This window comes from Tinamus guttatus, unplaced genomic scaffold, assembly GCF_059628265.1.
Source record: "Tinamus guttatus ecotype Peru unplaced genomic scaffold, ASM5962826v1 Tinamus_guttatus_pri_ptg000247l, whole genome shotgun sequence".
In the NCBI taxonomy this organism is placed as follows: domain Eukaryota; kingdom Metazoa; phylum Chordata; class Aves; order Tinamiformes; family Tinamidae; genus Tinamus; species Tinamus guttatus.
Window position 1 is genome coordinate 2,378,439 of NW_028288781.1, and position 26,559 is coordinate 2,404,997.

At 42.9% G+C, this 26,559-nt stretch overlaps 3 protein-coding genes across 3 annotated transcripts in view; 1 reads left to right on the top strand and 2 right to left on the bottom strand.

Annotated features, from left to right (window-relative positions):
• Window positions 1-575: 575 nt before the first annotated feature.
• MGARP (mitochondria localized glutamic acid rich protein) lies at window positions 576-19,891 on the bottom strand. Its single transcript, XM_088526477.1, has 5 exons — window positions 19,796-19,891; window positions 18,699-18,802; window positions 17,664-17,760; window positions 12,851-13,099; window positions 576-838 (listed from the first exon to the last, which is right to left on the bottom strand). The coding sequence occupies exons 1-5, from the start codon at window positions 19,878-19,880 to the stop codon at window positions 576-578; spliced, it is 798 nt and encodes a 265-aa protein (XP_088382603.1). The 5' UTR covers window positions 19,881-19,891.
• A 2,384-nt stretch (window positions 19,892-22,275) lies between these two features.
• NDUFC1 (NADH:ubiquinone oxidoreductase subunit C1) lies at window positions 22,276-23,769 on the bottom strand. The gene is made up of 3 exons (XM_088526586.1): window positions 23,706-23,769; window positions 23,171-23,274; window positions 22,276-22,391 (listed from the first exon to the last, which is right to left on the bottom strand). The coding sequence occupies exons 1-3, from the start codon at window positions 23,767-23,769 to the stop codon at window positions 22,308-22,310; spliced, it is 252 nt and encodes an 83-aa protein (XP_088382712.1). The 3' UTR covers window positions 22,276-22,307.
• Window positions 23,770-24,226: 457 nt separating this feature from the next.
• The window catches only part of NAA15 (N-alpha-acetyltransferase 15, NatA auxiliary subunit), a 35,403-nt gene continuing 33,070 nt past the window's right edge, over window positions 24,227-26,559 (top strand). The window contains exon 1 of the mRNA XM_088526542.1: window positions 24,227-24,342. Coding sequence (XP_088382668.1) covers window positions 24,289-24,342 — 54 coding nt within the window. The 5' untranslated portion in view covers window positions 24,227-24,288. The remainder of the gene's footprint in view (window positions 24,343-26,559) is intronic.

Genomic DNA, 26,559 nt, shown 5'->3' on the forward strand with positions numbered 1-26,559 from the left:
AACTGGGAATGAGAGAAGCCCTTTGGGCTAAGGGAAAAGATTTTTCCAAGTAATATGAGAGATACAGACATATTCCTTGTAGCCTTCTTATTTCTAATTTTTACCGAGTTCTTCTTTTACCGAGTAACTTCTATACTGCTTTGAAAATCTCCCCTGTGATGACTTTTAACACATATTTTACTGTGCATCTTCAATAGCAATATAGGAACTGATAATCAACAGCTGCAATGAAGCACTGTAAGGTTTATATATACCATGTGTTCTATATTTGTCTATAGGAATGTAATTAGGAAAAAATACATCTTTCAAATTAAGTAAGCCTAAAGAAAAGAAAAAAAAAACTGTCACATCACACTCATCAAAAGGGAGAATTTCTTTCCCCCCAGCCTCCCGCAGTAAAATTTTGCATCTAGCTACTTAGCCACACAGCATAGCACTGAGCTCGAAACGCCCCAGCGGTCTAGCTTAGTAATACCTATTTCTAAAGCATGGCAAATAACTCCACAGTTAAATTCTCACTCACAAAGACACTAAGATGCCAAGCACAGTATCCCCTAGCAGGCACACTGTGTCACTTAACGGGTGACACCACCGATGCCCTTGCAGCTAGTGCCATGCAAACAGCCGCTAGCTGTACGTCTCAGAAGCGAAGCGTTTGCGCCCCGGGCGCGCTGTGCACCTGCTGACGCTTGCCCGGACTCCTCCGCGCCGGCGTCCTCATCCCCTGCGGCCGCGTCCAGCACCTCTTGAGCTGCTGAGGCTACTCCTTCTTGGACACTGTCTAAGTTTTCCTCGTGGGCAGGAGAAAGTGCAGCGTCCAAGCTTTCACCCTCAGCTTCTATAATCAAATCAGAGAGGTAATCGTCGTGCCTTTGCTCCCGTTCACCATCGCAAACACGGCACAGCACTCAAGGCTTGCCGCGGACAACACATCCACCTCATGGACACGCTGGACCCAAGACATTGAGGGCAACAAGACCTATGGGTGATCATATTTTAGCATGGAAATAAAAGCTTGCAAGCGGAATGCCAGGAAAAATAGTGCCTAGTATCGGACTCTTCTGTCCTTGGGTGGAAAACTCTGAAGAGCAGCCCCTCAACTGTCTTTAGCCAAAGGTCTATATTCTCTAAGGTGTATATTCTCTCACAGATACCCTCATTTTGTTTCCTGGTTTCTGTTGAAATGATGATGTGCAAAATATAAATGTTAATGTTTTAATGTAGCAAAGTGCTATCATCAGGCTGGGGGATTAGGCTGTGGTCCAGCAGAGCAAGGTTGCCAGCCAGCCTTCTTTCAGGGCCGTGAAGGATGAGGCAATGTATTTGTGCAAGAGGTCTGGACCCCGTCTGTTTGCCCAACCCTTGGCACACATCTGCCGCAGGAGGACCGAGCACACCAGCCAGTGCTTACATGTAAATCTCCCTCGTATTATTCAAACCCTACTGTTAGGGGTCTCAGCACCACTGCGTGCTTTGACTGCTCCGCACGTTGAGTTACACAGGGACTCTGTTGTTACAGACTGTCCCACATACCGCAACATCGGCAACACTGGCTGACCAAACAGTTCCACTGGAAGAACAAAATATGAATTAAACAGGAGACCTGCAGAGCTGCTATCCCATGGGGTTTTTAAACTATCATTAGCAAATAATTAACTGTGGATTATTCTGAAAGTCAACTATTTATTTAGCAGAATACTGAATGAGTTTTGAAGAAACAACAACAAAAAAAAAATTAGTAACTGCTACACATGGCAATTTCTAAAAACCTTGGTCCGTAGGACAATTTTGTATGAACAACCTTTCTACTGTCACAGCTTATGTGCTCTTTTCAAGGGGAGAAAGCTGGAAAGAGTTTGGGAGGGGAACACACTTGTTCACCAAAGCATCACATGTGGTGGCACTGGCTCATTATCCATTTCATAATGTCCTATCTGTAAGAAAAATACAGACAGCCCAATACAAGTCATCTTGTGACCCTTTTTTTAGCCTACTGCAATAAGCTCCCTAAGTGCTCCTTGGTGTTTAGAGCAGAGCACCATAGCCATTAAAAATGCTCTTTTTGTAATTATGCTGCTCTTAACAACTACAGCTTTCTTGATTATAGATGAAATTAGATGTTGCATTATCACCTTGTTAAAGTTTTACCAGTACATATATGGAAAACTATTAAACACTAACACAACATGAGCTTCTAAGGATTACTAGGGAGAAAAAGAAAGAAAGAAAAAAAAAGGCAATATGTGCTGTGTGGTCCTTCTATTACATTTCCCTTATTGTTCCTGTTAAACAAGTGTCACGTTTGTTCCTTATAGTAAAAAAATGCACTGTAGCATATACATCAGGAATGCTCTTTGCATGATTTCGGGGTGGCCCAAGTAAAAGTTTTGGTTAACTTCATCCAGAGGAAAAAAAAAAAAAAAGAACTTGGAAACATTTCTGCATCCAGATTATTGACAGTCTTGTGGTACACACAACTCAACAAAAGAATGATACGAGTGACTGGATTTTGATGAAATTCACTTTTCTTTTGCTTCTCAAGTCCTTTCTGGACAACTACCACTTTTCAGACCTGCCACCAGGTGTCCCGAGCCTATTGTCACGGAATGACAGGAATGTGAAAATTATTTTGAACATTACCCGGGCGCACAATTCTCAGGTGTTTTTGGTGGCTTGGGTGCAGCTCGGCTTTGGCACAAGCGCTCTCTGTGCAGTCCGCGCCGCGAACTCGTTTCTCCTGTCCTGGGAAGCGCTTTGATGCTGGCACACAAGGTTAATGATTATCTGCAGCCAGGCAGCTGCCCCGCTCCGAATCCTGACCGCAGCGCTGCTGGCGTCCTGCGAACCTGCTCCCTACTAACCCGCGAGCGGGACGAGCATTCCAAAGTTCAGGAATTTCTCCTTTTGCTTCCCTACCTGTTAAACTTAACCCCATTCTGAAAGTCAGGTGAACCTCTAAACAACTCAGTGTTTTGCATCATTCTTCTTCATCAGCATGTATTTCTTTTCTTTTTTTTCCAGTCCTATTTAATCTCTCTTACTTGGTCCATGTAAAATACAGCATTTACATGCTGCTTCATTAAGAAGTAGGTAAGAACACTAATGTTCTTTTTGAAGCTACTAATAAGCCTGTCTTGATACTCTATAGGAATGTGATAATTTTGTTAATTCAAATTCCAGAAAAGCTCCACTTATTTCTTCCAAAATAAATCGCAGAGAAGTTAAAAGTTAAGAGATTAAGCACCTTAACTGATTCCCTGCTGTTACCGCTCTGAAACTCGGCACTCCTTGACTCCTTGGGCAGCGAGCGATGGCTGTGACCCATCTCCTGTCTTTATGCCAGTGTCTTGCAATTGCCGCCGGCTCCGACGCGGAACATGATTGAGCAGTAGCACACTACGCCCACTACCAAGCACAGCACCAAAGTATTTGTGGTATGAAAACACATCTGTTTTGAGCTACTACTAAGCAAATAGAAAAAAAAAAAAAAAAAAAAAAAAAAGGAAATTAATTCTACAGACAAAAGGAAATCAAAGGCTTTTTGGTTGCCCTTTTTTTTTTTTCTTCTAAAAAGCAGTAGCATTAGGACATTCCAATAGCTTATTGGTGCTGTACTGACCTCCAGTTCCACCTAGAAACGTTATGTTTCACAAACTGTATCCCTACCACTTCAGCTGCGCTAGATAGAGCCATCATTCCCGCAGACCTTCAGGACACCAGGTTTAGGTTTTGCTCTCTCAAAGGCTACAGCTGCGGCACAGACAGAGCAGGACCACGCAAGAGGAACTGTTCCAGGTGATTTTCATTACTGGGGCTTTCATGGGAGCGGTGTGAGCGCTGCTGAGCACAGCATCCTCCCAGCAAACACAGAAGCACAATAAGCAGGGACATGCAGGGCCTAGGCAATTCTCAAGGGTCTTTGTTCTGGGTAATAATAAAGAGGGAATAAAAAGGAAAAAAAAAAAAAAAAAAAAAAAAAAAACAGAAAAATCAACTTTCAGTATCCAGATCCTAATCAACTTTCAGTATCCAGATCCTACTACTTGGAGAGAACTGGAAGAAGATGCTCTAAGTCATCTTTAAAACTCCCTGGGAAGAGCACTTTTGTGCAGGAGCTGGTGAGCACAAAGCTGAATTTCCCAAGCTGTGTTTTGCACCCACCACCACACATGAAGGGAGCTACCGGAGCCCTCCAGCAAGTGCCAGCCATGGCCCCCTGGGTGCCGTGGTAATCTGGGTACCCTGAGCTTACTCCGAGCTCCTGAGGAAAACAGCAATATACGCGAGATTGGAGAGACCAAGGCAAGGCCATGATGAAATAAGCAGCTTTCATGAGTAACCTGTCAGCACTGCCAAGAGATAGAAGCAAACACACCACAAATGAGAAGCTTGAGTATTCTGCCCAGCCAAGTCTGGACACAGAAGGTCCCTCGGTGCTAATTTAAAGGTACTCCGGAAAATCCGCCATATTTACAGGAGGTTGGGATCTTCAGGTGTCCACTAAGATGGGAGAAAGTCAGCAATTAATCGTTAGGAAAAAGTCCTTAGCAGATAGAAAGGGAACGAAGGCAAAAAGGAAAGAGCCACTGCCATCCTTCCTCATCCAGATGAAGCACTTCAGTTTACGAAAGAAATATATCTGTCTCTTAATACCTACAAATAAAGGAAATTGCATCATATACAGCAGCATTAAAATAAGTGGACGTGATTGATCAAATAATAATAATGTTAAAAGCTCAAAAGCTCTTAGAATTCAGTATATTAATCTCACTTTTTTTTTTTTTTGGTCACTTTGGTCAATCAACTCAGTGCTGAATCAGAATCCTTGATTCGGAGTGGTTGTGTGGAAGATTTTGGTTGTTTGTTTCCCTAAACACTTAATGATCCAATTCATACACAGACCAATACAAATGGCACAATTATTTAAGCTGTCTTGTTTATAATGAACTTGTGTATTATATTTTTATAGCTTAGAAAAAATATATTTTCCCTTTTCTATTTTTAAAGTGATCTTACAAGTATAATAAATACAACACATGAAAAAGACAGATGTTCCTGATTTTAAGAAAATTATATGTATTTTATTTCCCTGCTCTGGGAGAGGTTGGATTTTTTTTTTTTTTTAAACAAGATAGAAGTTTCATATTAAGACCAAAATCACAAAATTATTTATCCTACTTGTGCATTTCCCTGCTAATTTATTAAAAACATCATATTTTGATTATGATCCTTTGATTCATTTCAACAGAAACTGTTGTTTAAGTTAAAAACAAACAAAAATCTGAACAGGCAAGGATTTATCCCCCTGACACCTTAAGATGTAAAAATATGCTTTTCTCAGATAAATCATTTCACTGACAGCACTATCTTCCATTTTACCTTCTTCTCCTTTTAAGCAGTCAACACGAGTCTGGTACCTCTCATGCAGAATGTCGTGTTCAATTACTTTTCAAAAAAATTCTTTGCAGAAGAATTTGGCTAAAGCTAAAATAATACAGGCTGCCCAGCATAATACAAAAGGCATCTGCCTGGAGCCACTGAATGCACATGAACAAAGGCCAGGATACAAGAAAGGCCTTGATATTTTAAGCAGCACAACCAGTGTCACAAAATAACTCCAAAGGAAAGAAAAAAATATTTTTGAAAAAAACAGTATTTATAGATTTATATTTTTAAAAAGTTAGAAAGTGCTATTTTGCTTAGATAATCTCCCTCACCTGAAAAAGTTCTCTCTAGAAAGTCTCAGACTGAGAAAGAGTTGGGAGGGAGCTTTTCAGAATTGAAAGAACTGCTAATAAAAAATGGCAGCAGAGTAGAGTCCACTTAGAGAAAGTCACACTCTGCCATGCTTTAAAATTAATTCAAGATGGTCCTTTTGAGAGACTGCAGAATAAGAACACGCAAGGTTGGAGCACCTGATTCCCTCGGATGGAGCTCAGCAGAGAGCACACCAAGGGTAAGAAGAAATCATGATTCCTATTGAGGCCCATTTAACTCCTTGCACTTCCATCATATCTTCTTTAAAGGAAAGGGAAGAGAAAAAAGCTCCTTAGATAATGGTTCTTGCCAAAGTTGTGTGCACCAGAGGAACCTCAATGAACGTCACACCTATGTGCACTCGTGGCACTGGCCACTGTGTTTTCCCGAATCCTCCCACTCTCCTCAGCTCTCTGGATTTTGTACAGGCTATAGCTCAACCACCAGCACAAGCTCTGGCTTGCAGGGTGGCCTCGGCTCTCTGGCGCTTTCTCCGTGCAATACGGCAGCACGAACAGCTCTGCAGCTACATGCTGAACTGAGTCAGGGAACCGACAATAATCAAAAAACAAAACACCAATTATCTCCCAGTCGCATCAGTTCCTTGACCTGCTTCGCTCAGGAGCTGCACAAACTTCTGCTGGAGCAAGCCCTGTCCAAGAAGTTGCTTGAGGAAGGGCACCCCTCAGGAGGCTGCCTCAGCGCCCAGGTCCAGCCCCCTGTGGATGGAGAGAAACCCACCCGTCTCAGCCTTCTCTGCTGGACGGCAGCTCCCTAGAGCCTATTAACATCAGGAAAGAGCTTTGTGCCTTTCACCTTTCCGCTGTGCCTTAAGCTAACCTGAGCTACAGACTTGCAGCCCTTTCAAGATCTTTGGGATATGAGGAATGGATAAGTTTCCTAATCACTTCTGGCACTATAAAGGGATGCTTTTTCTTTTTGCAAGTAACACAGTAACTAAGTAACACAGAGGAAAAAAACCTATGAAGTCCAGCCAAAAGCCCAGACCACAGGGTCATGAGGGACTTTCTTAAAATGTTTCTTCTAAACTGGAGGAAAGAAACACCTCCATTCAAGCAAACATTTAACAGGTTATTCATGCCTAATGCAGGTCGCTAGTAAAACAGCCTGATTATTTCACACTAATGACCAGAAGATGCTACGAATGAGCTTATTCTGCAATGGATGATTAGAAGAAAAGCTTCAGAGAGATGTCTGTAACGATCACATTAAAATCTATGTACACAGTATGTATGCATATAATGTACGCAGTTAATGTTAATCCAGAAGGAAGCTACATGAGGAACCGCAAAATATCAAGTACATCATCTTGCTAGAAAGCTGTTACTGTGTTAAAGCAGCCCAGCTGCAGGCCTGCCAAGTTCACAGAAATGAGAATCCTCATTGTGTCTTTCCATTTATTAGAATAGATCAGCAGGAAAATTAGTGCAAGTTCATATAAAGGCATATGTGAAAATGCTCTAACCACCTGATTCATTAAATTCTTCCGAAGTTCTAAGGAAAGTTTACATTTGAGATGGCCATTTCCTGTAGCACTTTTCATATGAAGCAGTGTGCCAAGTTTTAATAACTTGCATACTTTTCAAAGGAGCAAAGATCACCACATTTTCTTTTGGGGGGGGGGGTTGGGGGGGGAAGGTATTTCTCTCTGCAATGAGAAACAGGACAAAAAATACAAAAGAATCTCATTATTCTTATTACATGCACTGCTGCCATAGGCAAAGAAAAAGAAGTCACTGTTGTCATTCTCTCCAAATGCTGCAGTATTATCTCTGTAAATATTGCAGTACATCTGCAACGTTGTAACATGATCTCTAATATATACAGTATTTCTGCATGTTACATTTTTTAAGCTTTTCAAAAAAAACAAACCACAAGTACTAACTTTCATTATGAAGTAAACAGTAACAGTTTAAGTTGAGTCAAATAAAGTTGTTGCTCAGCAATTAATCAATTTTATTTTTAATGTAGTTATCTGCAACTTGCTCTACAATAGAAAAATAGACAGTTGGTTTTATTGAAATTATTCTGTATGCCACCTTCCCACACTTGCTTGTTTGCACTCTTAGCTGGGAAGTGCTGGCCTTTTTCCATTTTAATGATTTTTCCCCCTCATATAGTAATAACACCAGCGCATGCAAAAGTATCAGTGCATGCTGTAAAAATCTCTTCAGATAAGGTGGTTAAAACTGGATAGTTTTTCCTATGTAATACCAACTTATGTGTTCAGACACTTAAATCTTTTGCAAGGCTATTTCTAAATTTTGTTTCTAATGACTCATCTACAAGCCCAGTTTTATGAAGGAAAAGCCAGAAGAAAGTTGAGCTAGCAATGGTGTTAAGTTATGGCAATCGATGGGTAGAAGATAAACATAGTAGCCAGAAAGACAAATGCAGAAAGGGATAAATGTCAAAGAGAAACATCTGACATTTTCCACAAATATGAAGAAATCTAATTTAGCTAGCTAGAATACTATAATCGGTGGGGAAGGAAATCCTGCACAAGGAGATTGAGAACAGAAGACCTTTATTATGGACAGTAATTAGGCATAAACATAGTCAGATGACACGAACACCTCCCCTAAGCCTACGTTTACCTGGCGTTGCACATTCTGCACTAGAGACCCGTGTAGCGCCATGGCTCTGTACCACGACAATGGCAAGCAGGACCTGTTACAAGAAGCTTCTGATCTATGTGTGCAAGGACAAAAGGGATTAGGGGGAAAAGTGCAGCCCGAGGCCAAGCTGTAAATAAGTGGCATAATCATGAATAAGGTCTGGCCAGCCCCAGGCCTCCTGCACCTTACCACAACACCTGCGGCTGTGAAGAATTCCAGGTTGGACATGGTTTCCCCTTTCCTATAACTCCCAAAACCACGTGATTAGAAGAACGCATCTGCTCTACCGTGCAACTCCAGTCTGAAAGACTCAACAAGCATCAGCAGGTACAAGTAACTTCAAGGACTTTGCAGCAGTGCTGGAAACACTCCCATCACCTCAGCATAAACTGGAAAGCATTTGAATGGGGTTTAGTAGCATGCCAAGCACAAATAATACGTGCTGATCACACAGGGCGTTTTTGTCTGTTTGCTGCCAGGGTCAGCAAAATCCCTCTAGAGAGCAGCAGCTCCTGTCCGTGCAGCCCATGTTCCTTTCTCGGGGTGCAGACAGCAGGCATTTCAGCGCCATTCGGCGCGCAGCATGGAAAGTGCTGGCACATTCACACACTAATCTCTGCGAGCCCAGTCCCTCGGCCTTCCTAAACGCCGTCACGGAACAACAGTGCTTGAAATACTGCGCTGACAAGAATTCACACAGCCACTATTCGCAAAGCTGGAGAAGGATCCACGGTGATCCTCAGCGAGCTGCTCCAGAAGGCAGAAGCCCGTGGAAGCGCGGCCATGGCACAGCTGCTTTGCTATTCCAGCTGACAGTGCCAAGCCCTACGCCTCCATACTAGAACTGGAGAAGGGTTTATAGCATCAGGACAGAAACTGAAGCAGGAACTGAAACTGTCACTAACGCAACAACAAAGCCATTAGGCATCAGCAAATGGCAGGTTGCCGACCTGTGCATTTCAAGGCATCCATTCTGTTCCAGAACTAATTAATTTCTAGTCCGCAAACGCAATGCACACTAAAAACCACACATGAAACGTACCAGCATCAGACAGCGACTGCAATAGCTGAACTGATTGGGTACAGAAAATGGCACTTAGAGGAAGCTAAAACCGGACTGACAATACCTTTTTGGCAACAGTATTTCCCAGAATTTCAAATACCAGTGGAGGATAAGTTCCTTCAAGTGAGGAGAGGATAGAATTCCAGGCAGCTAAAATGTAATTAACTTCCTAAAATCAGGAACTTCACACATTCAGAGATGTCCCGGATTCTTTACATTTCCTAATGAACTCAGAAAGCCTCACAGATAAAAAGAAATTTTATTATCTGCATAATCAAAAGTTTAATGGCAACATTAAGAATACTTGCACCTTCACCTGCAGAAGTAGTATCAAGCTGCAACGAAACCGGTAGGTTATTTAAATAAGTATCCTTGTCTGAGTAAGCAGGTATTTCCCTCGTCAGCTCTAAGAGAAATGGCTTCCCCACCTCAGTAGGTGTACAAGGACTTTTCCTCTCTGAATGGAAAGGATACAATAAACAATTAAGTTGACTGGATGCAGAATAGCAGGGTATTTCCACAATTATTTTAAAAAATATAAATATATATATATATATTTTTAAATACAAAAAGCTGTTTGTCACAGGTAAACATTGTTGAACGTTGATGCATAGAAATCACAGACTTCTGAGTCAAAATACCATCTTTTAAGTATTAAGTCAATGGAAATACAACCTTTCACCTAGCTTTAAAACGAGATGCTCGTTTAAGTCGCGAGCATGGGCCTACGTGCTGCTCGAGACACACGTGGTCAAAAGCCATGGGTACACGAGTCCCTTGGCGGCCTCGGGGACAAATGCTTCAGGAGTCTCGCTGTTCCCCGCGGAGCGGACCCAGATTCGCCAGCCAGATTAATTTTAAGGTGACCTGGTGCCCGAGCCTCTGCGGAGCGGCACCCTCCCATGGCAGGATTCAGGTTACACGGCTGCTTTAGCACCACAGCCCTGCTGGGGAACCTCACATGAACTCCTACGAGATTTATGCAGCTCGCTCCTGATTTAAGTACAACAATTACGAGCAATTTTTGAAATAGTCTTTATTAGTGATCTGGGCCAGGAATGACTAGGTGCAACTAGCACAATAACGTGACCTCGGAATCCTGTTACAACATGCCAGGAACACCAAAAGGGAAGAGGCAACACTACACTGGTCAGCACATTCCCTTCCGTCAGGGAATTACCGAGATGAAGTACAGCTTCTGCTCTGTGATGGGAAGCATTCTGCCTAATGTGTAACACCCCGATTAGAGGTTGGAAGAAAGATGGCTGAAACAATAGGTAAAGGTTTCTTGACGATTTATTCCCCCACAGGTTCACCTCTGGCAACTATCCACACAGCAAACAACAGCCCGGGGAGCAAGACTAGATAGAGGGCATCTGAAAAAGCCCTCAGAATCCCTTTTAAATATCCAATAAACAGAAGAGATTTTCCTTAGCTATGGTGCCAGGAAAAAATATAGTTTTAAAAAGGAATTTAAAAAAAATCCAAGAAATCACTAGTTTCTATTCACCACATCTACTTCCAATCAACACTTGCAGTAACTTAAGAGTTGAACATGTTTACTCCTATGAAATAGCACTAACTACACAAGATCATCACATCTAGAATTAGATCCTGAGACCTAGTCCATTTAAGCACAATGTTCCTCAAGATAGATTGAGGAGCCTTAGCTTCCTCATCTTCAGGAGAGTGACAGGAACATTTATCATATGCAAAATACTACAGTATCAAGCAAATAAAAAAATATCCTTAGATAAGCATTGTGAAAATAATATTTAACCACTTCTTGCTACAAGCAAGTCCACTTCTTTAAAGGGAAGTTTTATAATTGCTCTGCAGTGACAGAGGTAAATACTCCAAGACATTTAAAAACACATCCTGTACATCTTTACATCTCCGATTTGTTAACTCTAACACATACAGAACTATTTTTTTTTACGATTATCTGAATATTCTATAGAAATCGAGATCTTTAAATACTATTTTTAAACTATTCTCTTGTAAATGTCTTTTTATGTAAACAATAGTAGTCACTACAATTTTTCCATTAATATATTACTTTTCTATTAGCTGTATTACATTTACAAGGTTGGGCTAAATATTGTTTTAAAAGATATCACTTAAATTAGTTCCTGTGTTCATCTGAAAAAGAATCATTCACACATGTTGAACTCCCATTTGTATCTAGAACCTTCACAGAAGTCTGTGTCATTTGAAACACAGAACTATCCCCCAAGTCCTTTTGCTAAAAAGCAATTGAGATGCATCAATTGCCCAATAAAAAGTCATCAAAGAAAAAGAGAAGGAAACGATTCTGGACAAATGGAACAGCATCTGTTAATACCTTTTAAGGCAATATAACCATCTTCAGTCCACCAATCAAAACATTTTTCATCTCAGCATGGAGATGGTTTGACTTGCATTTTGGAGGTACCTCTCATAAATAAATATACATATTTATTTTCTCTAATGAAGTCAAAAATAGGTGTGTAGCAAAGGTTCCACATTGAAGAGAAGCTGGAAATCATACAGGCTTCCTTTCCAAAGGAAGAATCACAGTGAAGTTTCTCTTTCATCAAGGACTTGCAACTCTCCTACCTGCTGAAAAAACTATAATTGCTTTGTGTGCACCCCTTTCAGCTTTTGTCTGATTTAGGTAAAAGTGATTTATCTATACTTGGAGTTTAGCAGTAAGTAAATTTGATTCCTAAAAATCAAGTTAAATTATAACTCTATTATTCATTAAACTTATGGATAGTTTCAGCATTACTATTACTGTGATTTTAAAAAGCTTGGGGAAGTGAAAATATTTCAAACAAGGTAAATGCTCAGAATAATTGATACAATTACTTAAGTATTTAATACTGCCTTGCTGTTTTATTCAACATTTTAACCTGTTATTTCCTTATCACTGAGATCATTGTGACATTTTGGTTGATAAGCAAGTTTCTACTGATGTTACATTAACAAAATAGCTATATAAGCTACTGTGAAATGTCCTAGGAATAGCAAAATATAGCATTTAGATTCCTTAACAGACCCTTAAGAACCAGATCACTGGAACAACTGTTTTATATCCTCATTTGGACATGAAGATTTTGAAAAAGAGAGATAGAACATGGTAGTAAAATAAACTTTTCATTCTACTAGTCTTAGACAATAATGCTGGTGCCCCAGGCATCACACTTACAGGCACAAATTAAATGCACTTTCTTGAAAGTTATTGTTACCCCAGGCTCACAATATGTCAAGGTAACAGGTAAGTTAGTTTTCACGGCAGAAGAGATACCCTCAGGAATGTTGAGGTTTGTTCTTAGCACTCTGTAGCATGAAGCGGTAGCTTAAGAACTCACAACTCACACACACACACGAACTGCATTCATAAGATAACCTTGCAGTGTAGCAGCTTCTGTGTTAGCAGCTTCTGAACTAGCCGCAGCTTCCAGGTGAGCCGCAGCTTCCTGCTGTGCTCCCTCCACAGCAGCGGGTGCGTCTGCAGCTGGCAAGTCACTCTGCCCTCCAGTTTCTGAGGATACCCCAGAACTCTCATCCAGGGCTGCAGGTCCCACAGCAGCTACTGTACCAGTCTCTTCTGTGGCTGCCTCTGCTTCGGTGACTTCAGCTGTCTCCTCTTCATCACCTTTTAAGGATTTATTTAATACAATAAAGAAAGCATAAAGTGCATGCATGCAACATAAAGTCACCAACCACTTTTTACCAGCATCATTTCAATTAAAAATGAAGCACTGTTTAGGGGTCAGGAACGAAGGCAAGAAATCAAGAGTTAATCCACCCATCTCATCTAATGCAATGCCATTGGAGATGCTTACAAGATCAGGAAACCATATTCTTAATTACTGAGTTCCACAACCGCTTTGCTGTAGTAACAGAAACACGTGTTGCATAAAGCAAATGACTGCAAGGTGGGGCTGGGGGAGCAAGAGGGACCATGTCAAGCGTGTCTACAAACTCACTTTACTGAAAGGGTCAGCAACAACGCACACGGACTTCATGTGAATGGGATTCCTGTGTGAGTGTGAGTTATCACATTCACTGTCATACTTGAGAGCTTTTACGCAGCTTATCGCCAATCACGTTCCCATCTTAAGTGCTCTGCAGTGCATGGTGCGACTTCAGTCCATGCAGGTCATCCATACGCTAACCTGGCTGTCCGTAACGAGCCCAGCGCAGAGCCCAGGGCACAGTTACTTTCGTGGATGGGGCTGGCACCTCCTCGTAGCTCTACGCTGCCCTATTCCCCTTGCTTGCTTTAGAGCTAGATTGAGCACACTGTGATCACACTTCTGACTGCAGTGTAGACTCCCAGTAAGAGCTACAACACTCAGGTAAGACATAAAACATCTGTGGGGCAGAATAAACAAATAGAAGAATCATATTGAAAACAGATGCATAAACAGGAAAATAAATGGTAATGTTTAAATAGCCTGAGTTAGCTTTACTGGAAGTATAAATCATTTTCTTTTTGCAAAATCCCAGCTCTCTCTTGAAGAACTGTCTCCCTGCTGTGGGTAAGACTGTAGAATCTGGAAAACCTGGTGTTTTACAAGCATGCATTATTTCATCCTTGGCTGAGACAAATTATCAAAAACTAACAGCTCAAAGCAAGAGAGAAGACATGCACAAACACCATGCAAACATGCACTAAGACCAAGTGGAGTCCAAGAGGAGGTAATACAGCAAGTGTTCATTGTGAATATATCACTAGACCCAATTCACCAGGTGAAAAACAGAACAGGAAATAAAGTTTGAAATACAGTTGCAAACTAAGCAAGAACAGAAAAAGGGAGGGCAATAGCTTAAGGAGACATAGTCAGAAATTGTTTTATTCTTCTAGATCTGTTTAGGAACTGATCATTTACTCATTTTCTTACGCCAGTTCATGGCTATCTTTTCATATATTCAAATTTAAACATAAGTCAACTCATTGATCAGAAAAAAAAAAGTATATATTTATATATACATACATATGTCATTATATTAAACAACCTGACCATGTCCCTTTAAGATAAAGATATCTTCCAAAGAACTAAATTGATTATAGAAAGAACAGACTAATAGCCAAGCTCAACATTCAGTACATTTTATTGGACAGTCAGATAAAGAGTGCATTCATTCAGAACAGCCAGCTTCTCAATCTCAGCATTGCCTTCCACAGAGCAGATTCAGTAGTAGCTCAATATGGTTTGGCCTTGCAAGCATAGGTATTTCTTTTAAAGTCTCACAAGTACGGAGTTTTACAAGAGAAGGCATAAAGTCATCCCAGGGTAGGCTGCAAGGTACACGTGAACGACTGTCCTTTGTATTTAACTTCCTCAGGTTTGGAAAGAGATTTCCCTTGTATTTTAGTCTGGAAAGTGTAAAAGCAAAGTAATGATTAGAAAGATTGAATCAGCTTCACAGTGTTAAAAAGAAAAATCATTGCTAAAAAAGGAGATCAGGAATAAGTTTAAAGGAGACACACAAGAATGAAAGACACATAACTCAGTATCTGCACTATTTGCCAAATAAGCAAGTAAAAATATTCTGCAAAACCAACATCACTTTACAGTTCAAATGATGTCCCAGTTTCCTATTGCTACTTCTAGTCAGCCAGGCTTCTTCCAGGGTCTTTTTAAAATCCACTCCTAAATTTGAGAGTAGCTTTCCATTAAGAAGAGCTGCAGAAAATTTGCTCTTACATCTTTTTCTAAGCAATCTCACCTTTCCAAATACTATATCAATCCACTAATAAACAAGCACATCTGAAAGCAGTTGATTGTTTCTCTTGTTTTAACAGTTTTGTTTGCAACATGCAGGGTTTTTTTTATAATAAACATTTTCATTTCGGACTCGAGGGGACAATTTTCTCCAAAAAAGGAATGGATGCAAGAGAAGGGGCAAACACTACAGAGAGGGAAACTCATCTGAATGAATTTCCACATTCATCAACTGCTCCCCAGGTATAGACTCTTGCTGCTAGAAAGTTTTCTCTACTTTACCAGTATACATGCAGCAAATATGTCACAAATGTGCTGTCAACTAGTTTTCTATCTACCATTTCATATGGTTAACAACACTGTGTTTAATAGTTTCTTTTTAAACTTGATTTTATGTGATGTTAAAAATGTTAGATTAGTTTGAGAATAGGAGTTTTTAATCACTTATAAACAGTGCTTGCTGTGAAATGAAAAGTGTAAGAACTAACTGGAACTAAATAATAGGAGAAAGAAGCAGTGGCACTTCTGGGAATAGCAATACTATAGTAAGTGTGCTACAAATCACACACAAGAATACGATTACGCGAGGAGGGGCAGGAGGGAGAAAGAAGAGGAAGACAGTGGCTAAGGCTTTTCAGAAAGCATATGGAGGATTCCATAGGAAAAACAGGAGGAGAAACCTCTTCTGGGAGCACAGAGTTGGCACTGATGAAGGATTAAAGAGGAAAGCTCATAGGAAAAGGTATGTTAAAGCTGATTCAACAATAGATTTGTATTGTTGCCTGGGATTAGCTCAAATATCCAATTGAAAACTTTGGGTTGGACATGTAGTTAGGCATCTAGAATACTTCTAGTACTAGAAGTATCATTCAGGATTAGACTTCACACTATCCATAATAAGGGAGGCAGCACTCACCGGCCTTTGACTGGGACATTTCTGTGAGCAAGTCACTAGCCATACGTGGCATCACATTATGGGATGTGTGGAGAGTACACGAAGTCACAGTGAAACAGTTAAGCATTCCCACCCCAGTCACACACAATATAAGTATAGATTCAGGATGCAAATAGTGCCATTAACTTTGCTGATACCTCACTCAAATATTTTGTTATGCTACAGTTAAACTTCTCAGTACTCTAAGGAAAAAAAAGGAGGGGGGGGGGGCGAGGAATGTAACAACATGATTTTGTGTGCCCTGGAAGGTCTGTCTGCTCCTTTTACAGCTACCATATCCTTCCGAATGTGCTTTAGTAGCCTGAACAGATGAACACTAGTGAGTAGGAACATCCATCCGCTTTGGTTCCAATAGGGGTTTGGCTTTGAGGGGATGACAGGTTGTGTTTTAATCATTTATGAAAGGGATGATGAATGGGAAACAGCCTATTGTATCAAAGGATGCCTGAATTTTCATAAGTCCTACACAATTTTTTATTTTGGGAACAAGGAAGGACAACAGTCAAATTCTTGGCACCCAGAGAAGGATTTTAAAATTTGCATTGCTTTCAGTTACTAAAAAGAAGAGAAATAAAAGTATTTTGACATTTTAAACTTTAATGTATTTTAAAACTTTAAAGTTAAAGCATATATTGTGGAACTTCATCAATAAAACTAACAATTTCAAAATAAATAATTTTAGAGGCAGAAAAAGCATACTCTCACACTGAAAAAGAATTTTAAAACACAGCACTTTAGTCAATTCTATTATTTGCATGTATGCAAATACATTAAATCAAATATATACATATATAGATCCTTGCCACACCATTTTTAATTTCTTTTCATAGCAAGACCACACTTGCTAAACTTCTGTCTTTTATATTAACCTCACTGTAACGCTAATGGAGGAAGACAAGAGCAACATTCCATCGCAACTGTTTGATCTAACTTGGTCCAATTATTTAAGCAAGAAGTGCTAAGGAAGGAATTGTCATACATTTAGATGGTGTCTGCTTAATAGACAACAACATTGTAATATAAAAACGGCAAAGCCAAAGCTGTGTGTCTTGAAGTGGGCTTTATTTTACAATATTTTGAATGTATTTTTTTACCCTAGCTCAATGTACTGCGATTGAACAAATGCATCCCCTGATGACGCGTGGCCTGGAGCCAAACTGTTGGCTGAGAGAAAGATATAATCTGCTCCCACAAACAAACAAAAAGGACAAAACTGATTTTGACAGCATTATGCATTTAGTCAAGTTTCATTAAGCTTTCAGTCATCAAATGTGAAAGCCCAATATACAATTAATGGTTCACATATTAACTCTTTTGATCCAAAGAGACTCTGGGAGGTTGATCACAGGCCAGATTCACTGCCTCAACAGTACGTTCTTACCAAAAATCTGCTCTCATTGAACACCGTGCAATCTTTACTCACAGTCAAGGACAAGTAATGACACTGTTAAGGCCCGATTAGCTAAGCTACAAACCTGCTCCAGATCCATTTATACACCCCCCCCAAAAAAAGGGGGGAGAGTTCAACTCACCCCTGTGATGTTTGGCTTTTCGTTCCTCAGCTCTCTCATGAAGAATATTCATATGTTCAATATAGTTGCTGCGGGATGAATTGACAGTTCTGTAGGCCTGAAAAGAAATGATATAACTAAACCTAATGCTACATGCTTACAGCTACTACATTATATGAAGAGAAAAAAAAGTCACAATCACACACTTTAGAATGAACCTTTGCCAGTTTTGAAAGATTTATCAAATCAATACAAACTAGGCAAAAAAAAAATCACTAGTATATTTATGTATTTACATTTTGGATTTGTCTACTGTTAGAAAGTAAAATACAAGATATGAGCAGCCTTCAGAAAACACTGCAGTATTTTAGGGATGGAACAGAACATTTTAAAAGATAAGTAGGAGCAACGGCAGCAGAATTTATTTTTCTTTTACACATGCTATCACGCAATTCTACCTCAAAAACATTTTGAACAAATAGCATCGACTTAGCACTTAAGAGGATTATTTTGTGGGAGAAGAAAACACATATCTCTCTCTTTCTTTAGGATGTGCTAGTCACTAACTCAAATCATGGAGGGAAAGGAAGCTACAAAATGGAGGCTTTAGAGACATGAAGAACAAATAAGATTTAGAGTCAAGGAATAAGATTATTAAAGAAAAAGTGGGGGAAAAAAAGAGGCAGAATTTGAACATGCTTTTCTAATAACGCATGTTCTTTTCTCATCTTTTCTTATCTTCTTCTTTTCTTACCTTCTTATCTTTTTCTTTGTGCCCTGATCAGTCAGGTTCATATCCTTGCACTTCAGTTTTCCACCAAAAATTACAACAGTCCTATACATCAATGTAACAGTAAAATACACAAGCAACAGGCATTTGATTTCACTAGTTCCTTAAGATGATTTTTGTCTTCTTATAGCTTTGCAGCTTAGATTGTATTTAATTAAATGCTACGTCATCTACATGTGCTTTATACATCAACCATATTCTTTAATACAGAACACACTTCTAATGAGGTGAGCTCAGAACGCACAAACAGATCCACTTCCACTTACATAATATAAGCCACCAAAAGCAGCAACACCAGCAAGGAGATAGTAAATCATGTTCTCTCCGGAAGAGCCAGGAACACTGCCAGATGACATCTGCCGAAGAGGTGCTACGAAAACCATTGAGATTAAGGACAAGCGCTGCTAAAATACGACCACAAAAATGAATTATGGGATTTAAGCTACATTTTCTTTTCCTTTTTATGGGAGAGATGATTAAAATATAAAGCTGAACTAAAACTGGAAGGTACCATTTTATCACAGCATTTAGCACAACCGAGTGCCACAAGGTGTGGTGACAAGGGAGATAAAAGGCTGAGGTCCCCCAAAGAATTAAAGCTTTTTCAGGAGCTGCACTGCAGGAGCTTCCAAGTGCTGGAATTAGCCTGCTTGGACATGCCCTACCTAAGGGCAGGTACTTCTACATGTCCTCAGGCGATCCTGCTGCAGTCAGGATCACCAGATGCAGCAGATCCCTTTCCATTTAAAAGCAGAGCGCTTTAAGAGAAAGCCTTTTCCTTTCGGCACACATTCCTTCACTCCCAAAGAGACTGCTGACCTTTAGATACGTGCTAAAACCCATAACTTCAACCAGTGGCCAATGGGACGGGCAAGACTGAGCACTTATTTCACTGCGATGGCAGTGGGAGCGGAAAAAAAGAGTGGGGGGAAGACTCATGAATAACAGATATAGGTAATTCCATCCATCACCACAGCTTTCAGCCGAATTTCATAGCTCCATCCTAGGCGAGAAGGGGCCGTTGCGGATCATAAAATGGCTCCGCGCACTGCGGTGGGCAGCTGCAGAAGCAGCCGCAGGCTCCGCGTGTCACACGCCGCACGCCCCTGACCCCAGGCATCCATCCACGGAGGCCCGGGGGGAAGGGCACGAGCTGCCAGCAGCCGCCGGGACCGCGAAGGGCGGGCGGGCGGCGCAGGAACGGGGCGAAGGGTGAGGGGCCGCCGGGCGGGGGCGGCCGGGACGAGCGCACTCACGCACCGGGGCTCGCCGCGCCGCGCCGCCCTCCCAACGGCCGCCGCCAACGGCCGCGACGCGCGCCCCGCACCTGGCGCCCCCCGCCCGCGCGCGCGCGCGCACCTACCGCGCTGCTTGAGGCGGCCGGCGGCCGGGGGCGCGCGGCTGAGGCGCGCGGCCAGCGCCTGCGAGGCGGCCCGGCACAGGTACATGGCGGCGGAGCGGAGCGGAGCGCGGCGGGGCTCAGCGCGGCGCCCGGGCTCCGGCGAGCGGCACTAGCGCTGCGGTGCGCAGCGCACCGCGACCCGCGGAGGGGCGGTGCGGGCAGCGCGGGGCGGGCGCTGCGCGCGTCCCGCCCCATGCCCGGGCAGGTGACATTACCCCCTCCATGCTGCGGCATGCTAACGCCTGTGCATATATATATATGTATGTGTGTGTGTATTTATGTCATTGTTCTTGCAGTCAGCAGAGAGAAAATCCACTTGAAAATGAAACGCGGTTTGGGGGCAGGGAGTACTCACATGAACGGAATAGCGGGAATCGTGAGAAAACCTTCCTCCCCTTAGGAAAGACTAGCAGGAATTACTAAAAAATATCAATGCCCCCAGTATTAGTGAAGAATCAAGGATCTGCAGTTATCTGGGGAGGGCGGGGAGTGAAACGCCAGAGCCAGAGGACGCAAGTCAAAGCAGGACAGCGTCAGCTGTGACAGTGCAGCTCATCCTGTACCTCCTGCAGCTCCCTTGGCGCCTTTAACACCACCTCCCGCTGCTCATCGCGCCCTTGAGCGACCTTGATGTGCCCAAACCGGCAAAGGCACGGTCAGGAAGCAGCAGCAGTGCTGCTGTCACGGGTGACGTTGCCGAGGTATTTCAGGGCAGGGAGCCCTTCCCAAAAGGCGGGCACGCCAAGGCCAGCTCGCCTCTGCATCTCCCTTCCTTGGAGTGCACACACCATCCGTCCTTCATCCTAACTTCTGAAACCACAAGTGCAAGAGCAATGCAAACTTAGCAGCAAGAGAAAAATTAAAGAAAATCACGCACACATGGAATTCCAAGGTTGTCTATCTCTGACAAACAAGCTTTATTTCTGCTCTAGGAAAAGCTAATTCATGGCACGAAGAACCCAAGGACAACAGAGCTCCAGGAACTAGATGACACTCGTAAGCAGATGTATAACTTGAATTATAGCACCTCCTTAAGTCACTAGTGATTTGAAAAACTTAGTCAAGACTGACTTGAAAGCTATTTCTTTACTGTGTGAAGTAGCAAATGTACACCTTGGCATTTAAGAGACTATAATTTTGTTAGTTTTCGAATAAAACCACTTACATCTGATTATGATTTATTTTGTAAAATTCAACAACTAAATATTATGGATTAGATAGGGCACACTTAAGGACTTTGGGAATATTTGCTGAATGTCTTTTGAACTCATGTCTAGTTTAACTGCATTCTGTAATATAACCTCTAGAATAACAAAGATAGTCTGGCAAGTAATTTTGGAAAACTATGAAACAATTAAATGCTGTAAGAAAACACCTTCAGATGTCTTGAAGACTGAAATAAACATGGCAAGCAAGTAGGCTCACAAGTTCCTTTCACAGTTTTTACTCTTTATTCCATAGCTGTATGAAAAGTATGAACAAATAAATATTCAGATACTTCATATTTGTTATGCTTATTTATTTGCAAAACACAATGAATGATCCTGTTACTTCTTACAGCGTATGTTCGTATTACTTCTTGCAGCACATGTTCAACCTAAGAAAGAAAAAAACCTCAGCAACAAAGAAAATATACAACGAAGTTGATTAGAAAATTCTTACAATATATTTTATTGTAGCAGTTATTTACATATTTATATTATCAAATGTATTTGATGTTCATGTGTTTCACTTACATTACTAATATCATGCTTGCATTTTTATCAGGAATATCTAAGGTGAAAACTAATACAGAAAAATCTCTAGGGCTGTAGTTAGGTATGTCTTTGAAACGGCATATTAATTGCTCTGAGGCCATAATCCCCATCAGAATTCTTAGCTACCAGCAAACAATTGTTTCCTATGGTGAAAAGGACATTAACCATAGCTGATTTCAATTTAAATATAAATCTGCAGGCATTGATGTTATGTCATTTATGTCATTCATGCTTTCCAAGTAGACCTGTTAACAAAAAAAAAAAAAAAAAAAAAAGAAAAGAAAAAAAAAGGAGGGAGGGGGAAGAGAGAATCCAAGAGAAGGAAAGAGACTGGCTATTTTTAGGGACTCTGATCTCCTTGCCATTAAAGCACTTACAATGCATTCTCTTCAGGGCCTAAATTTATTTTAGGCACTAAAGAAGATATGCTACATGGTGAGTAACACTCAGTGTCCAAGACAAAAAAAAAATGGCAGTGAATATGCACACAAATAGATATATAATGGATATAAATCAATCACCTTATAAAGAAGCGCAGTTATAATGTTTTCTTTTTTTAGCACTGGGAATGAGTTAGCAGAATGACAAAAGTGGAGAAGTATTAAAGAAAATAAGAGAGGAAGGAAAGTCAATTCTTAATATTTTGACAGATTTTTTAAAAAAAGACCTGCAGAATCAGCAGCATCTCATCAGTAGCATCTATACCTGCATACTTACTATGAACATCCAGTACATTCATGTTGTTTCTCCTTTTGCCTTCTTTCGTATTCCATTGTATCTTCATGATGCTGCTTGAAAAGCTATTAAATAGCAAGATATATTGAAGAGCTATAGAACATACAGCTGCAACCAGAGTACAAAACATGTTCTACAGAATATGAAATTCCTAGTGTCAGGAGGTAAGCCAATATGTAATTATTTGGAATTGGGACAATAAGGAATAAATTTAACTGTCCAGGAGGGCATCTTCTCACACCTTGCTCAGAAACATTTTGTGCTGACCACTGATTGAAAGGGGAAAAAAAAAAAAAAGCTCCCCAAGAATGTAGGGGGAAAAAAGCATAGGGAATCCTTCCCAGGATACCAGAAACTGATTTGGTCCTATGACTGCTGCTCATCCTACATAACGTTTCTTCACCAGAGCTTGTTTTATCCAGTTTATGGGGAGCACAAAATGACTTAAGCCCATGTTTTGTTCAAGAAAAAGGGGGTCTTAATCAAACGAACAAAGCCAAAAACAGGAGAAAAAAAAAGTATCCAATAAATGCAACTTTACTAAGGGACACTGCCCCTACCATATTTCTAGGTCTTCCATGGTACTGTTCCTTAAGCATTTGACTTGGGGAATTAATTCCTAAGCTATATCTCTTTTGAAGTTTGTAACAGAGAAGAGCTTATGGAGTCATTCCATTTCCTAAAGAAAATTCAAACATAAACTTGGAGAAGCATAACTAGCCAGCATTCCTCCTTCACCTTTGGCACCAGCCAGAGACCACACACATGCAGACTGCAGTCTTGCCTCCAAATCGCTACCATGTGGGAACAGTTAACTTCAGCAAAACAAACCACGGGCACTTACAAGGACCCACAGGGCAGCAGAGGTGCTGAAAGCCAGGCCCACTCCAAACCAGTTCGGACGGTCATAAGAACGTTTTCTTGCAACAAACGCAGAGCGAGTCAAAACTAAAAAGATCGAAATTCCAAAAGGTGAACAGACAAATCACCAACACTCATACAATTAGGTGAATAATAATAAAAAAAAAATCCCGTTATCTTTATTACATCTTGTTGCATAAACGACCTGGGTAACATTGCCACAGCTGACCCCTTTCTAGATAGAGCGCAGTACCCGCTCCCGGCGCACAGGGGAATGGGAGAGGGAACAGGAAGCTGGAAAAACGCCCCTTCCCTGCCCGACCCCACGCCACAACCTACAGCGCCGGGCTACCTTTCCCCACTGCTGCCCGGCGCAGAAACCTCCCGAACTCGGCCCTTCATTTCCAAGGGGTTTATTACCGTAGCTTGGAATCAATCAGACTAACTAAACCCGCCCGCAGCACAGCGCAGGCGGAGACCCGAGACACGTCCCCGAGGGCCCCCGCCCCGGCGCTCACCGAGACGCGGCGCCCCGGCCGCCAGGCGCAGCCCCCGCGCCAGCCGCAACGCCGCCGCCGCCATCTTGGCCGCCCCGCCCCGCGACGCGCCCGGGAGATGGGGGGAGGGGCAGCGCCGCCTGGCGGCGAGCGGCCGCCAACAGCCACCAACGGTCACCAACGGCCGCCAACGGCCACGCGAGGAAGCCGCGGGCAGCCTCGCGCCAGCCGCCGCCGCTCGCAGCGCGTCCCGCCCGCCCGGGCCTGCCCGGGAGCGGCCCCGCGCGGCGCCGCGGCGCTGGGGAGGCGGGGCCGGGCCGAGCGGCGCGGGGTCGCGGCGCAGGCGCGCGGGGCGCCGTGACCCGGCGGGGGAAGCCCGCGGCGGTGGCCATTTTGGCGGCGCCTCTCCCCGGCCTGCTCAGTTACCACGTGAACCGGCGCTCGGCGCGGCGGGAGCGCGGCGCGCGCGGCGGCCGCGAGGGGCCGGCCCGGCGGCGGCGCGGAGGGAAGGCGGGCGTGGAAGAGGAGGAGGAGGCGGCGGCGGGGAGCGAGCGGCGGGAGCGGGGCCCAGCGGCTGCCGCGGCGGAGGCGGCGCGGCGGGACGATGCCGTCGGTGAGCCTGCCGCCCAAGGAGAACGCGCTCTTCAAGCGCATCCTGGTGAGTGGCGGCGCGCGCGAGGAGGGCAGCGCCCGGGCCCGGCCTCGCCGCCGCCGCGGCGCCACCCGCCCGGGCCCGGGCCGTAGGGCCCCTGTCATCCGCCGCGGCGGGACCGCGCGGCCCTTCCCCCCGCCCGCCCGCCGCCTCCAGCCGAGGCCCCGAGCGGGGCTCCCCGGAGCTCCCGGCGCAGCGGGGTCCCCCAGCGCCCCCCGTCACTCTTTTCTCTCTAGGGTGCCTCCTGCGAGCTCGGGTGCTCTCTTATATTTTTCTTTCTTTTCTAACTCTTCTTTTTTGCTCTAGGCAGTTACAGGTCTGATGGTCAGTGGAGAGGTTTTTGGAGGAGGAAGTGGAGGAGAGTGAAGGCTTTGGAGACTTTTCAAAGTTTAACTTTGGTCGCTAACTTCTCGTAGAAGTCCCATGGTTCTTTTCTTTTTTTTCCTTTTTCCCCTGGCCAGCAACCGGCATGTGTGACTGTAGCTGTGCAGGAAATTAGCCCCTAAGCCTACTTTTTGTAGTTAAAACTAAGATAGCGCACTGTCAAAATACAGCCGAAAAATGCAGAGCTCAGCGTATCTTAAGAAAGCTGACTGAGGGCTGATCTAATGTTATGGGGCCTTTGCATTTCTGAAGTGCTGGGGTGAAAGGAAAATAGTAACTTATGCTAGTGGCTGCTTTCTATGGCTTTATGTGGCTTTATGTCTATGCTATGCTGTTCTCTCTCAGAAGTCCATTTTGACTAAAAAGTTAATGTCCCTCTCTAAAGAGGGTTGGTGTACTTTGTTGCTTCCTTTTAGAAATTTGGAATAAGGCAAGTACTGTGGGTGTTTGCAAAAAACAGCAGTTACTTCTGTGTAAACTTCTTCTCTTGACATGGTGCATGCATAACCTGGCCACCAATTCTTCAACATAGTCCATGAAAGTGCAGTAAATCTGTGCAAGTAGAAATCCCTACAAATATGTACAGACATCTCATCACCAGACGCGCACCTTCAGCTAGGGTGGAAGAATAGGCAGAGTGAGCTGTACAGCTTGCTGCTGCTTTGAAAGATTCAGCCCTGTCTGGCAGGGAGCCCTGTTCTTAGCACGTAATCTTTGGTGTACTGTGAGCTGGGAAGGTAATAATCTTTCTGCCTGTTTACTCATCTTCCTTTGCGTCGAGAATGACCTGTGCAGTTACCAAACTGAATCAGAGGAGCCAACTTCTTTCCATGCTCAGTGCATGGTTGCCTGGTTCTTCGTGTGGTGGGCAGGAGCAAGGGAAGAGCCTGGGGGGAAAATGATAGAGTAACACATGCACATAAGTTGGTTAAAACTTCACAAATTAGTCTAAGTGAGAAAAGATTAATGTTCGTACCAGTCCAAGCTGATTTCTGGAGACTAAAGCTATTTTTGCTTTAACTGTTTTTAACTGAAAAATCTTTAATAAAAATGTAAAAATTTCAGGTAATAGCTCAGCCAAAAAGTTTTTCAGGTGTGTTGATACTTCCTTGTGTCTTACAGGGATGAGCCTGTGACATACAGTCTGATATTAACACCGCCCTCTGATTAGGTGCCTTTGTAATGTGCGGCGAATAGGAAGGGCTTGAAGTCAGTTTTCATCATGCTGACAATTTGGCTAATGACCTACTGTCTGCCTTATTATAGATAATGACCTTACTTCGAAAAATTTCGATTATATGCCTGCTGTGAATTAATAAGCCAACTTATAGACAGTCGCATGTATCTTTGAGCAAGCTCAAAGAAACATTGCTTCCCTATTTTTTTAGCACCTTCGTTCCATCTCACTCTTCCTCTCTCTTCCTGCAGCCTTTCCTCCTTCTTGGGAGATTTAATCCTTCGTTTATCCCCTGTCCCCTCTTCCCCAGGCCTGCAGGTGGCCGAATGCAGCACGGCAGGGGATCCTCAGTCTCCCAGGGCAGCTGGTGCTCTGGGGACAGTGCCCAGCCTGTGCTGGCTGAGCAAGGGTGGCTTGGCTGGCTGGCCCGGAGTGGGCTCGTGCTGTTTCCTGGCCTGGGCAGATCAAGGAGTCGGATGGTCCAGTATGCACAGCTGAGATTGGGGTGGGGGGGTTTGGGGAGAAGGGTGATTTGTTTTTTAGTACAAATCTTAAGTGGTGGGTAAATTTATTTTGTGTGTAAATTTGGTTGCAAACCAGCATTTCCACTTAGCTGACAAATTCTGCATTCACAGATGTGTGCACTTTGCCTCTGCTTGTTG

What these genes read in the sequence shown, in the direction of transcription:
- MGARP (XM_088526477.1), bottom strand. Translation starts at nt 19,880, where the DNA reads ATGTACCTGTGCCGGGCCGCCTCGCAGGCGCTGGCCGCGCGCCTCAGC. An exon ending in CGGCCGCCTCAAGCAGCGCG is followed by an intron (nt 18,803 to 19,795) that starts GTAGGTGCGCGC and finishes TGGTTTTCGTAG; the next exon opens with CACCTCTTCGGCAGATGTCA. An exon ending in CTTTTGGTGGCTTATATTAT is followed by an intron (nt 17,761 to 18,698) that starts GTAAGTGGAAGT and finishes ATTTCTTTTCAG; the next exon opens with GCCTACAGAACTGTCAATTC.
- NDUFC1 (XM_088526586.1), bottom strand. Translation starts at nt 23,769, where the DNA reads ATGGCGGCGGCGGCGTTGCGGCTGGCGCGGGGGCTGCGCCTGGCGGCC. An exon ending in GGCCGGGGCGCCGCGTCTCG is followed by an intron (nt 23,275 to 23,705) that starts GTGAGCGCCGGG and finishes CGATCTTTTTAG; the next exon opens with TTTTGACTCGCTCTGCGTTT. An exon ending in CTGCTGCCCTGTGGGTCCTT is followed by an intron (nt 22,392 to 23,170) that starts GTAAGTGCCCGT and finishes GCTATTTAATAG; the next exon opens with CTTTTCAAGCAGCATCATGA.